Source organism: Hyperolius riggenbachi, chromosome 1 (assembly GCF_040937935.1).
Source record: "Hyperolius riggenbachi isolate aHypRig1 chromosome 1, aHypRig1.pri, whole genome shotgun sequence".
NCBI lineage: Eukaryota > Metazoa > Chordata > Amphibia > Anura > Hyperoliidae > Hyperolius > Hyperolius riggenbachi.
The window spans coordinates 303996327-304011326 of NC_090646.1; the positions used below are offsets into that span (position 1 = coordinate 303996327).

Genomic DNA, 15000 nt, shown 5'->3' on the forward strand with positions numbered 1-15000 from the left:
AACATTATTTACAGCACATTATATGCAAAAGGCATTTTTTTTACTAGACCAGCATTGGAAGGGTTAAACACAGAGGTTTAAAGTTCAGTGGAGAGATATGCAGAAGTTCAGATTGTTACATTCTATTTAGTTATATGTATCTATTGAGAAATGTTACACACTCTTTGGCTGTCCTCCTGCTCCTTCTCAGTGAGAGAGAGTGAGTCACATTCAACACAGATACATTTATGTAAACAAAATGTATCTATGTCAGCTTCGGATGCATCTGCAGAAATCTCCAGGAACTTTAAAGCCCTGTGTAACCCTCCCAATGCTGGTCTAGTAAAAAAAAAATGCTAGTTGCATATAATATACTGTAAATAATGTTTTAGAGCAAAGTTCAAATGCAGGGTTATAGTCCGCTTTAAACAAATTCCCGGGTTTTATTCTTGAATGATCGCCTCTCTGGTGGATGGGAAATAGCTTGAAAAAAAATATTTTACTTAATTGCTTTGGATAGATAATTCCACCATTCCATCCTACTCAAGAAGTTGGATCTCTGTCAGTATTAATACTCATACACACAGTACAATTTTCCATCAGATCTACTAGTGATCTGATAAGAAATTGTATTGTGTGGAGACGTCCAAATTGTTTCCGATCGATTTTGCATTGATAAATAGCCAAAATAGATTGGTATCCGATCGGACTGGTGGGAAATTATCTAATAGATCAGTCGATCTGAAGACCAACATTACTTACGGTAACGTCTTTTCCAGTAGTCGCGAAGACAGCACCCCTAATAAGACTTGTCTCCCTCCGAGCAACGGACAGGAAGCTGCAAAAGATTAAAAATTTGCATAACAGGCGGACAATAGTATAAATAGGCATAGTCTCTCACTCTACCTTCAGTTCTATACAAACGACACGGACACCAAATGATGCTTAATACTTTTAATATATATATATATTCTCTTTCTTTTTTTTTTTTTTCTTTTTTTTGTACCCAGGGTGGGTTGTAGGGGTGCTGTCTTCGCGACTACTGGAAAAGACGTTACCGTAAGTAATGTTGGTCTTTCCCAGTACGTCTGCTCAGACAGCACCCCTAATGAGACGATATACACGATACATATGTTTAGGGAGGGACCACAGCCTGCAGAACTTTTCTGCCAAAAGACAAATCAGCGTTAGCTAACACATTAAGTCTATAGTGCATTATAAACGTATTCTGGCTGGACCAGGTTGCTGCCCTGCATATCTGCTCGATGGATGCTCCAGCCCTCTCTGCCCATGAAGTTGAAACCGCTCGCGTTGAATGTGCTTTCACTGGAGAGGATAGCTGTTTGCCCTGAATCTGATAAGCTGTAGCAATAGCCTGCTTTATCCACCTGGCCAGAGTGGTCTTAGATGCTCTTTTTCCTTTAGATTTTCCGGAAAAGATGACAAACATTGCCTCAGTCTGTCTCCATGATTTAGTTCTTTCCAGGTAATAAAGCAAACACCTCCTCACATCCAAGTGATGCAACTCCTTCTCCTTAGCTGAATTAGCACAAAAGGAAGGAATATACAGCTCCTGAGATTTATGAAATGCTGATACAACCTTGGGAAGGAAGGCAATGTCCAAACGCAATGTGACTCGATCATCAGATATCACACAGTATGGTTCCTTAATAGAAAGAGCTTGTAATTCCCCCAGTCGTCTAGCAGTAGTGATGGCTGAAAGAAACGCAGTCTTAAAGGTTACCATCTTGTCGGATGCCTGTTCTAAGGGCTCAAACGGAGCTTTGCAAAGTCCCTGAAGGACTGTATTCAAGTCCCAAGTAGGTACTCTAGACTTCATAGTAGGCTTAACTCTCTTTAAAGCTTCAAAGAAACGAATCACTAATTCCTCGTGAGCCAGGATCCTCTCCAGAAATACAGACAAAGCAGAAGTTTGTACTTTAAGGGTGCTTATACTGAGTCCCTTCAGGAAACCATCATGTAGAAACTCCAGGACAGATGTGACAGAGTTGTTGAGCATAGATTTCTTATTGCACCATTCATTAAACACTCTCCAGGCTTTTTGATAAATCTGACGAGTCACCTTTTTCCTACTCTGGATTAGAGTTTCCGTTAACTCATCAGAAAGTCCCTTTGCCTTCAACAAACTCCACTCAGGTTCCATGCTGTAAGATGAAGTAGACGTAGATTTTGGTGAAATACAGGTCCCTGAGACAGAAGATCCGGGAGGAAAGGGAGAATGATGGGCTGAGATATCGTTGAAGTGAACCTTAAGTGTACAAAAAAAAATTGAGTTTTACTCACCTGGGGCTTACCTCAGCCCCCTGCAGCTGATCGGTGCCCACGACGAGTCGCTCTGATGCTCCGGGTCCCGCTGGCGGCCACTTCCAGTTTCGCCGTCAGGACCCGTCAGGCTGGGGAATGCGGCTGATACTACGCGTTCCCAGCCAAAATAGCACCCCTATGCGGCCATATGTCCGCATAGGCACCCGTATGCGGACATATGACCACATAGGCATAGGCATAGGCATGTCCGCATAGGCACCGATCAGCTGCAGGGGGCTGAGGTAAGCCCCAGGTGAGTAAAACTCAATTTTTTTTGTACACTTAAGGTTCACTTTAAAGTCTGTAGTAACGTGAACCAGGGTCTTTTTGGCCAAAATGGTGCTATCAATATCACTCGAGCATGGTCCCGTATGATCTTGTTCAAGACCCTGGGTATGAGAGGCAATGGGGGGAATGCATACATCAGATGGTGACCCCAGTCCATGGAGAAGGCATCTATCGCCCAAGGCCTGTCTCGCGGATGGAGCGAACAAAACTTCTGATACTTCGTATTTACTCTCCTGGCGAATAAATCTACCTCCGGACACCCCCATAAGTCCGTAATCTGTTGAAGAACCTCCTGCTTGAGAGTCCACTCGTTCTGGTCCAGGGTCCTTCTGCTCAAGAAGTCGGCCAGCTGGTTCGAGGTTCCTTTTAAATGACTGGCGCTTAGGGAATCCAGGTTTGCTTCTGCCCAGTTTAGTATTCGAGATGACTGGCGCCACAAGAGCTGACTCCTTGTCCCTCCTTGGCGATTTATATATGCCACCACACTGCTGTTGTCTGATCTTATCAGAATATGCTGGCCCCTGATGTGGCTGCTGAAGGACTGTAAGGCCTGCCATACTGCTTCCAGTTCTCTGCTGTTTGAAGAGCGAGACCTCAGCTTGGTTGACCAACGACCTTGGGCTGGAAGAAGATCCAGGTGGGCTCCCCATCCCCACGCACTGGCATCCGTAGTTATAATCGTCTGATTTGGATACTGCCAGAGACGCCCCCTTGACAGATGGTCTCGAATCTGCCACCATAGCAACGACACTGACATCGTGTGGGATCATCACCCTCTTGTCCAGGGAAGTTGACTTCCTGTTCCAACTTCTTAAAATCCATAACTGTAAACTTCTCGAATGAAACTGTCCCTACTGTACCGCAGGGAACGATGCTGTTAATAGTCCCAATATTGACATTGCCTTTCTCAGTGAGATGCTTCTTGATGTCTGAAAAGAGAGAACAGCATTAAGTATGGAAGAGATCTTCCTATCGGAGAGAAAAACTCTTTCATTCAAAGTATCAACATTGAACCCTAGATATTCCATGTTCTGACAGGGAGATAAGGAGGACTTTCCCCAATTTACCAGCCACCCTAATGACTGAAGGAAGGCTATGCATGAGTCGATATGGGAACTCACTAAGCTTGCAGATGAACCCCAAATCAGTAAGTCATCCAGATAGGCTATGATATTAATTGAATCCATTCTTAAGACTGCAAGTACCTCCGCCATGACCTTAGTAAACAACCATGGTGCTGAGGATAGCCCGAAGGGGAGAGCATTAAATTGAAAGTGTCTTACCTCTCCGTCCAGCAGAACTGCAAATCTGAGGAATTGCTGTGAAGACAGGTGGATAGGAATGTGCAGGTAAGCATCTTTCAGGTCCAGGGATGCAAGGAAGCAGTCCTTCTGTAAGAGACGAATCACAGACAGAATGTTGTCCATCCTGAACCCTCTGTATGTTACTGACTTGTTTAGACCTTTCAGATTGATAATGAAGCGAAAGTCCCCTTGAGCTTTCTTGACCAGAAATACTGGCGAATAGTACCCCTAGCCTCTCTGACATGAGGGAACCTCCCTGACTACCCTCTTGAGGAGTAGAGATTTTACTTCGTTCTGGAGGGCGAGCTGTTTTAGTTTGCTTGAAGGTAAGGGAGTGAGAAGAAATCTCTGAGGGGGCGTGACATTGAATTCTATTCTGTACCCTTCTAATACAACTTGTAGAAGCCATGGATTTGTCATGTGGAGCTGCCATGTTTCGAAAAAGTGGGATAGTCTTCCTCCCACTGGGAGCCTGATGTCATTGTTTACTTGACCTACTAACCGGGGGGTTGTTGGGCTTATTCCTCTGGCTCCTATAAGGGGCCCATCTCCTTTTTGTGTTTGTTCTTTCGTTACTTTCTGGCTTTGATGGCCCGCGAAAGGGCCGTTTAAACTGGAAAGATCTCCTCTTAGTGGGAAAGTTCTTTTTTGTGTCAGCTGTTCTGTCTAAGGTCTCATCCAGCTTAGAACCAAACAGAAGGCCCCCTTCACAAGGAATGCCGCAGAGTTTTGACTTAGATGAGTTGTCGCCTCCCCAAGTTTTAACCCAAACTCCCCTTCTGGCAGAGTTCACTAGTGCAGTGGTTCTTGCTGTTAGCTTAACAGAGTCATCAGCGGCATCAGTAAGGTAATCAGCTGCATTAAATAAGTTGGGGAAATCTTTGAGTATCTCCTCCCTAGGTACGCCTGAAGCAATCTTGGCCTGCATCTCTAAAAGCCATGTTTTCATTGATCTACCCACAGCTGTGGATGCAACTGCAGGCTTGAAGGTCAGAGAGGAAGACTCCCAGGCTCTACGTAGGATGTTGTCCATCTTTTTATCGATGGGATCTTTAAGATTCCCAAAATCTTCAAATAATAGGTCAGTCTTCCTTGACACCCTGGACAATGATGGGTCAAGCTTTGGCGGAGGACCCCAAAACCCCGAATCTTCGGGACTGAAAGGATAACGTTTGGACATAGAACGTGGCCAAAAGGCCCTCTTCTCAGGCGTGTCCCATTCCTTCTCAATCATAGACTTGAGAGAGGAATGGACAGGAATGAAATGTGACTGGGGGTCCGCCAAACTCTCGTACATCTGGTCGAGGGGTGTCAAGGATCTCTGCTTAGTTTTAATACCCATGGTGCTATGTAAGGCAGAAATAAAGTCTTTCATCAGCTCTGGGGAGAAGGCAAATTTCTGGGACTTATCTCCTTTTTCCCCAATTTCCTCTTCTGAAATTTGTTCAAGAGAAGAAATCTCCCCCTCCGATAAATCGGATTTAATTACATCCTCAGCAGTTCTTTTCCTCTTAGAACCGATAGAGAGAGGTAAATTAACAAGAGAGCCTGCTGGGGAGACTGGTGGGAGAGAGGCAGGAGGTGCATCAGAGACAATACTAGCAACCGGATTAATTAGAGGCAGAGTGACAGATAAGGCAGCAGCATCGGCTGCAGAGGAGGAAGCCATAGCAGAGTCTTTTATTTCCTTAATAGCTGTGGCCATCTCGGCTCTCATCCACCCCATCAAGTCTTTAAACACAGCAGGAGACTCATTTTTTACTACTTTATCAGTACAGGACTGGCATAATTTCCTAGAGGAGCTGGCGGATACACGATTATTGCAAATAGCACATCTCTTTTCAACTTTGCTGTCTGAGCGTTTGTCTTGACTGGAATGTGACCCCGATTTATCCACTTTGTCAGACTTTTTAGGCTACAATACAAACAAACAAGCCTAGGTTAGCTATATAATCCTCTTGCAAAAAACCACCAACAAACAACTAGACAATAGCTAAGCAGTATGCCCCGCAGACTACTTGCCAGAGAGGATTCAGAGCCAGGTTCCACAGATAATGCAGTAGAGGATCCTGCAGCGTCCTCCATGATCTCAGCCAACATCTGAGAAATAGGAAATAGGTGGCTTTTAAAACACGTCGGCAAAGTATTTTGCATAATTACCCCAATCACATGATGCACTCCGTTCAGCTGGCGCTGCTCCCGCCGCGGCCCCTGCCGCTAACTGCTCTGCAGCGCTTCCTGGTCACGTGGGACGCCTCCGCGTGACGACTTCCGGTTTCTCCGAGCGGAAGTTCCTGGAGCGCGCGTCTGCGCGCATAAATCTGCCGCCTTGCTGGGAGAAGCCTCCTCAATGCTGCCAGCCACATCATACCGCTCTCCCCTGGAGCGGACTATGCAGGAGACCAGGCAGCAAGCCCCAGTCGTCTGACCAGATGGCAACCCTGAGACCTCTCCCTCCTTCACGTCCGGACAGGAAACTAGAACTGAAGGTAGAGTGAGAGACTATGCCTATTTATACTATTGTCCGCCTGTTATGCAAATTTTTAATCTTTTGCAGCTTTCTGTCCGTTGCTCGGAGGGAGACAAGTCTCATTAGGGGTGCTGTCTGAGCAGACGTACTGGGAAAATGGTAACGTTTTTACCCAGAATTAAGCTTCATTAATTAGGAGGAGTGGCAAAGCTTCCGTGCAACATAGCATGAGGCTGAACTCTCACTGTATACACCAGTCTGCATGGCTGTGCTGGCTTCAATAGATGGTAGAGCAAAGGACTGCCCCCCCTTGCTGACAGGAGCACATATAGACTTTGTGATAGCAGATTTTCTCTTGCTTCCTGGAGGTGAAAATTAGACTGTCACTGTAATGTCACATGAGAAAACATTTGTGTATTTGTGTGCGTGTTCTAATGCCAATTAAATGAGATGGCTGTAAATAAGAAACATATTTAACCACTTCCCCTCCCCTGGGAAAAGTAACTACTCCCCTGCAAAATGTCACAACTCTGTGCAGGGGTGTAGCTACTACATCCCTCCCGCCGTGCCGAACCCTCCCCACCTCCCCCCCCCGGTTACCCTGCCCACCCCGCGTTTGGTACCGCCGCTCATTACCGCCGATAGTTAGCCGCTAGATCAATAAATGGGAAAACAAATCCCATTCACTGTTCTAAGTCCCCCTGTGAACAGCCGCAGCCATCTATTCAGTTGGCTCTGCAATTCATAAATCTCGCCCATGCAGTGCTTCCATACTAATAATATGGTAAGCTGAAGGCACTGAGGACATCTTGTGGCCAAATTGTAATATTACATGACTGTTTTCTTTTTTTTTTCAGTTAAAGCGGATCCGAGGTGAAAAAATAACTATAACAACTAACTTGTCCTTATTTAGTTTAGTTAAGTTTAGATGGTTTACACAGTAAACTAGCTGCAAACAGCTTCATCAGTAAATACATTTTTTTTCCTGTTATACAATGAGAGCTGCCATTTTCTGCTTGGAATCATTACACAGGTAATCTTATCTTTATCTCCACACCTAAGACTGTGCAAACTCCACTCCCCTACACTCCTCCTTCCCTCCCCTTGCCTCCGAAATCCCGTGCATGCTCAGTGTGTGCTGGGGCTGTCTTGTGTGAACGTCAGTGCAGCTTACCCCCCCCCCCCCCCCCAATGACAGACAGCAGTGGGCTCCTGTCCTCCATCCTGTGACGATCCATGCTGGCTCCCACTGCTACTTCAGCGTTAGAGGAGCTAAGGGGGGGGGGAGGCTGGCTTTCTGTTTTTATTAGGTGATATATATAAAAAATAGGCATTTGGAGGGTGTATTGCCCTAAAAAAAATATGTCGACTAGGCACAAAAAGGAGGCATCGAAACTTGGTCTGGGATCCTGTCAGCCTGCTCTATATTTATTCATACATGCCCAGGTGACAGGACACTTCAGAGTGTTGTCCCCATAGATAGCAGCCCTCCTGCAGGGCTCATATCTCCCGGCAGCTAGGATAGGAGGATGTGTGACTACTAGTCTGGAGAGAGGGGGTCGTGGCTGCACTACACACAGTGCTTTTGCCAGGACAGCCCCCCCCCCCCCCCCTTTTTTTTTTAGAATGAGGATCCATCCATCCCCTGGTGTGTGTGTGTGTGTGTGTCAATGTTTAGAAGCTGCCTCTCCTTCATTTCAGCAGATCAGCGCAGCATAATAACTCCCCTGACTCCAGCGTGGAAGACTTCTCTTATCTGCATTCCGATCATGTAACTCTGCCTCTGTGCTCTGGTCTTCCTGCATGTCGGGTGAACTCACATGACATGCAGTCCAGGAGCACAGACCAGAGGCAGAGCTACAGGATCAGAGTGCAGACAGAGAAAACTTCCACGCTTGAGTCAGGGGAGTTACGCCACGCTGATCTCCTGGAAGGGAGGAGGGGCAGCTTCTGATACACATGTCGCGCTGATCTGTAGGTCTGCAAACAGAATAGCCAGCACAAGTAAGGGACACGCTGGCTTCCACCGCTACTTCTTCTACCAGCTTCCAGGTCAGATTTATGTGCTGTCACTGTGACCCTCTGACAGATGCTGCTGCTCACGCTACTATCGCGTGAGTTCAGCAGCCTTCAGACTTGAATTGCCACCTCTGCCTCCTCCTTAGCCAAAGCCTCCTCCTCCCGATAATTAGGTCCCATGAGTGACTGCAGCCTGGGACAGAACGCCGTGGCGTTTAGAGGAACTGAGGGGGCGTGGCTTTCTGTTTTTATTAGGTTTTTATTATATAATATAGAAAAAAATAGGCAATTATAAAGTGTAATGCCCTAAAAAATGTCCAAAAGGCACAAAAACAGGGACTTCAAAACTTGGTCTCGGATCCACTTTAATGATCCCTAATTACCCGTTTTTCCTTTTTAAATTAACCCCTGGCCTCCCACACTCCCCTAAAAAGTTACCAAATGTTTATTTAAAAAAAAAAAAAAAAAAATACAAATAAAAAATAAAATGCATAAATAGTTACCTTAGGGACTGAACTTGAATATGTATATAAAGACTCTATACTACAGTTACTTAATAAAATTATGGGCTTGTAATTAGGGAGAGACGCAAAACTGAAAAAATGCACCTTTATTTCCAAATAAAATATTGGCGCCATACATTGTACTAGGGAAAAATTTTAAACGTTGCAATAACCGGGACAAATGGGCAAATAAAATGTGTGGGTTTTTATTACGGTAGCACGTTTTATTTTAAAACTATAATGGCCAAAAACTGAGAAATAATGAATTTTATCAATTTTTATCGTATTATTCCCGTTAAAACAGAGTTAGAATAAAATAATTCTTAGCAAAAAGTACCCCCAAAAGAAAGCATAATCCGTGGCGAAAAAAAACAAGATATAGATTGTTTCTTTGTGATAAATAGTAATAAAATTATAGGTGAATGGAAGGAACGCCGACAGGTTAAAATTGCTCTGGTTTTTTTAAGGGGAAAAACCCTTCGAGGTGAAGTGGTTAAGTACAATATTAACAAAACATCTAAAAATCTGAGCGTGCAGAAAACACAAAAATGGCTTACCTTTGGAAGGTGCAGCGAACTAGTCAGAAATACAGCTATATACGTCTGTGACAGGTTTACTATAAGTCGTGTACACATATAAAGAACAGCTACCTAAAAAACAATAAAAGAAAGAATACATTGGAACATTAAAGTGGTTTTCAACAGACACTAGCCAGCTGCAGATCACTGCTACACATCACCTGGTAAAAGGAAGGTTCACGAAGCCAGTGCTTCCATAACAGTAGAGACTTTGGCAAGCTGGAATGTATATTTTCCTCTTGAATGTAATCTACATCTTCTGTTTCTGTAAGCTGTTGAAAATTCTGTTTTTCCTTGGTTCCAATGTGGAATAATAGGGAGAATAAAGCTCCAACGCCAACCACAATAAGTGTCAATGTCTAGGGGGATAAAATGATTAGCAGTAATATACAAAGAATATAAAAAGATCAAAAAAGTTCCAATTCATTGGTGGATGATTTTATGAAAAGAAGACATTTCATTTCGAATATAATGTAGCCAATTTCCAATAATTTTCAACCAATTATTTTTTTTAATATTGAATTCATTACAGGTTATTGTATTGAATTAAATAAAAAAAAAAAGTGTTTGCTGCGAGATTTTGATGATGCTGTGTGACACTGGTGCCATCAACGCCGATCGACGGGGGACATGTGATCGCCAAGGGAGAAGCAAAATCCGCCAAGGGACATGGAAGAAGGCACTGGGGATACTATCAGAGGTACACGACGAGGGATCAGCATGCCAAGACCCAGATGTATTAGCCAGATGTGCAGCAAGTGTAGTTAGCCAGATGTGCAGCCAGGCGTAGTAAGCCAGATGTGTAGCCAGCCAGATGTGCAGCCAGTGGTAGTCAGCCAGATGTTTTGCCAGGTATATAGGGAGCAAGATGTTTGCCAGGTGTATAGCAGACAGATGTGCAGCCAGGTCTAGGGAGTCATATGTATAGGGAGCCAGGTTTGCGGGTGCCTCTGCCCCCCCCCCTTGCCCCCGATGCCCTCTGACTGTGGCCGGTGTCCCTTCTGTGAGGGGGCTCCCCTTCTGTGCTGGTTGGTAGTGGCCAGCGGGGATCCCATCTGTGGGAGGTGGGAATCCCCATTCTGTGCATGCCGGGGGTCCTTCTGTGTGTGCGGAGGGGGGCGGATATCCCCCTCTATAGCCGTGGTCGCTCGGGAACACCCCCTTCTGTCTCCCCCCCCCCCCCCCCCGCACAGAGAGGATCCCCGCACCAGTAACCCGCCGGCACAGAAGGGGAATCCCTACACAGCCCCACACATTCTCTGCCCCGCAGGCTGCACAGGGAATCCCAGGGTGGCTGGATGCTAGTTCAGTATGCTGTGGGTAGCATAGATCGCTACCCACAGCGTGCTGACAGGCATCCAGCCATCCTGGGGAATCCCTCTGATGAGGGAAAAGTGCAGCCGGCGGGGCAGAGAAACAAGAAATCTCCCTGGCGGTATTGACGAGCTCAGCTCGTCAATACCGCTTTCAGCAAGTTTTTTCTGGACGAGCTGAGCTTGTCAATACCGCCAGGGTGGTTTAAGGACAACTATTGAAAAAAACAACTTTTTTAATACTGTACAGTGGTGTGAAAAACTATTTGCCCCCTTCCTGATTCCTTATTCTTTTGCATGTTTGTCACACTTAAATGTTTCTGCTCATCAAAAGCCGTTAACTATTAGTCAAAGATAACATAATTGAACACAAAATGCAGTTTTAAATGATGGTTTTTATTATTTAGTGAGAAAAACCTCTCCAAATCTACATGGCCCTTTGTGAAAAAGTGATTGCCCTCCATGTTAAAAAATAACTTAACTGTGGTTTATCACACCTGAGTTCAATTTCCGTAGTCACCCCCAGGCCTGATTACTGCCACACCTGTTTCAATGTAGAAATCACTTAAATAGGAGCTATCTGACACAGAGAAGTAGACCAAAAGCACCTCAAAAGCTAGAAATCATGCCAAGATCCAAAGAAATTCATGAACAAATGAGAACAAAAGTACTGTAATTGAGATCTATCAGTCTGGTAAAGGTTATAAAGCCATTTCTAAAGCTTTGGAACTCCAGCGAACCACAGTGAGACAGTAGGTAGAGGGATAGTCGGCACATGCAAGCTTAAGCAGCATAAAAAAAAGCTTTATTTTTCGGCTTCATGCAGATTGCAAAACAATTTAAAATGAGATAGGTCCTACCCGATACTTCAAATGGCTGTGGGGTGAGGTGGGAGCAGTGGGGGCCGCCTTACGACCGTTTCGCTCTCCTGAGCGTCTTCAGAGGCAATGCGCACGCTGTCTCGCCGGCTCTCACCGTATTTAAAAGAAGGGAAACTTCCCATAGTGCATAGCGTGCGTGTCCCCGCCGTACGTCCGTTCTTCCGGGAGGTCTGTCGTCATCTGACGACTTCCACCCGGAAGCTTGGGCGCTCCACGCTGGCTGCAGCCACTTGCGCACACTGTGTGTGTCAGCATGATGGCAATGCAGCCACTAGATGGCAGCAAAGTAAAGGGAGCCTGCAAGTTTGTATCCATATATGCGTTTATTTCCGCATAAGGATGGATACATTCCTGCGAACATTAAAAACTCTGGAAAAAGAATAAAAATATGTTGATACATAGTGCAGTGGTTATAGTATCCCTGAGAAAGGCATGGGTCTCCTACTATTACTATCTCAATTATTACATCTTTAGTGATATATCGTAACTCACTGGTGGGCAGCAGGTTATTTTTTCAGGGCAATGGGACTATCATTCAAAGTGCTGAGTCTGATTTGTTTAGCACAACGATAAATATCTTAAAAGAGCATTAATTATTTTAAATTCCCTTTACTTTGAGCTATGATCCCATCTCACCCAACCATTCCTATTTGACTGGTCTGTCAATTATTAGGGACAAACAACAACACTACACATCCTAAAGACATAATGTAAATATAAAGGAGTGAACTACTCATTAGTTTGTGTGAACTGTCCAGAACATCTTTATGTCTTCTAGGGATCCAAAAAGCAGGCCATATCTATATGGTCATTCAGACCTAATGCTCCCATGGCGTCAGTTCTAATTATGCAACGGGATTCTTTCCTTAACAGGAGTTGTTCCCTGTTGCCTCCTCTAGGATGCCTTTATTGAGTTTTTTAACTACCTAAATAGTGGAAAGCATAATATGCAGTTCACCCATGAATTTAGTAATAAACAGGTACCCTACCTAGATCTAATCCTAGATATTCAGGAGGGAAAATTAATCTCTAAGGGCTACAAAAAAAATGATATCTGGCAACTCTCTATTACACCGCCATAGCTACCACCCTGAGCACACCTTCAGGTCTCTACCTTTTGGCCAATTTTTAAGGTTAAAAAGGAACAACAAGAAAGAAGAAGATTTTGAGCAACAAGCACAGGAATTGAAAACCAATCTGGAAAGGAGAGGATACAATGAGAACGAATTAGAACAAGCTCTACACAAAGCTAGATACACCAAGGAGGACCTGCTACACAGAAAAAAGAATACTAAAAATGAAATAACTAAAGAAGAAAGAGCAACATTTACATTTGAATACACCCCCATGTCCAAAGAGATTAAAAAAAAGTATACTAAACAACTGGAAAGTTATTAAAAGAGACCCCATATTAGGAGCGATATATAAGCGGCCACCATTAATTTCATTTAAACGAGCCCCCACGATAGGGGATAAAATCACAAATAATGAATACAAAACACCAAAAGGTAAAAACTGGCTGGAAGAGCTGCAGCCTAAAGGGAATTATAAGTGTGGTCGGTGTTCAGTTTGCCCCCTTATGAAGCAATGCCCCCGTCTACAACTAGGCCCAATAGATATAAAGTTTAAAACTCTAATCACCTGCCAAACAAGATATGTGGTTTATGTCATTTGGTGCCCATGCCATCGATTCTATATAGGCATGACCACAAGAAGATTAAAAGAAAGAATTCAAGATTACGTTAGATCAATAACTTCAGGTAAAGGCTCCCCGCGGTTAATAGAACATGTAAGATTAGACCACCAGAGTAACCCCAATTGCTTAAGATTTGTAGGATTAGACCAAGTAAATTTACCATCTAGAGGAGGCAACAGGGAACAACTCCTGTTAAGGAAAGAATCCCGTTGGATAATTAGAACTGACGCCATGGGAGCATTAGGTCTGAATGACCATATAGATATGGACTGCTTTTTGGATCCCTAGAAGACATAAAGATGTTCTGGACAGTTCACACAAACTAATGAGTAGTTCACTCCTTTATATTTACATTATGTTTTTAGGATGTGTAGTGTTGTTGTTTGTCCCTAATAATTGACAGACCAGTCAAATAGGAATGGTTGGGTGAGATGGGATCATAGCTCAAAGTAAAGGGAATTTAAAATAATGAATACTCCTTTAAGATATTTATCGTTGTGCTAAACAAATCAGACTCAGCACTTTGAATGATAGTCCCATTGCCCTGAAAAAATAACCTGCTGCCCACCAGTGAGTTACGATATATCAATAAAGATGTAATAATTGAGATAGTAATAGTAGGAGACCCATGCCATTCCCAGGGATACTATAACCACTGCACTATGTATCAACATATTTTTATTCTTTTTCCAGAGTTTTTAATGTTCGCAGGAATGTATCCATCCTTATGCGGAAATAAACGCATATATGGATACAAACTTGCAGGCTCCCTTTACTTTGCTCTAGTGGCTGCATTGCCATCATGCTGACACACACAGTGTGCGCAAGTGGCTGCAGCCAGCATGGAGCGCCCAAGCTTCCGGGTGGAAGTCGTCAGATGACGACAGACCTCACGGAAGAACGGACGTACGGCGGGGACACGCACGCTATGCACTATGGGAAGTTTCCCTTCTTTAAAATACGGTGAGAGCCGGCGAGACAGCGTGCGCATTGCCTCTGAAGACGCTCAGGAGAGCGAAACGGTCGTAAGGCGGCCCCCACTGCTCCCACCTCACCCATTTGAAGTATCGGGTAGGACCTATCTCATTTTAAATTGTTTTGCAATCTGCATGAAGCCGAAAAATAAAGCTTTTTTATGCTGCTTAAGCTTGCATGTGCCGACTATCCCTCTACCTACTGCTACATATGATCTGCTATTTCTTCAAGTCTGAGCACGCAACATACAGCTATACCCGATACTTACCTTCTGCCATCAAACGTTTGTCTGTTTTGCACGTTTCCATAGCAGCTGCAGTGCCGGTTCTTCTTTTTCTATTGTGTATATTGAACCACAGTGAGAGCCATTATCCACAAATGGCAAAAACATGGAACAGTGATGAACCTTCCCAGGAGTGGCCGGCCGACCAAAATTACCCCAAGAGCGCAGAGAAAACTCATCCGAGAGGCCACAAAAGCCCCCAGGACAACATCTAAAGAACTGCAGGCCTCACTTGCCTCAATTAAGGTCAGTGTTCACGACTCCACCATAAGAAAGACACTGGGCAAAAACGGCCTGCATGGCAGATATCCAAGGTGCAAACCACTTTTAAGCAAAAAGAACATTAAGGCTCGGCTCAATTTTGCTAAAAAACATCTCAATGATTG

The 15000-nt window shown here is 44.4% G+C and overlaps 1 protein-coding gene across 4 annotated transcripts in view; it reads right to left on the minus strand.

Annotated features, from left to right (window-relative positions):
• The window catches only part of MFSD12 (major facilitator superfamily domain containing 12), a 477174-nt gene that overhangs the window by 294755 nt on the left and 167419 nt on the right, over positions 1-15000 (minus strand). For all 4 annotated transcript variants that reach the window (XM_068271174.1, XM_068271172.1, XM_068271175.1 and 1 more), the window contains exons 4-5: positions 9628-9825; positions 9446-9538 (exon numbers count right to left, since the gene is read on the minus strand). In XM_068271174.1, coding sequence (XP_068127275.1) covers positions 9446-9538; positions 9628-9825 — 291 coding nt within the window. The remainder of the gene's footprint in view (positions 1-9445; positions 9539-9627; positions 9826-15000) is intronic.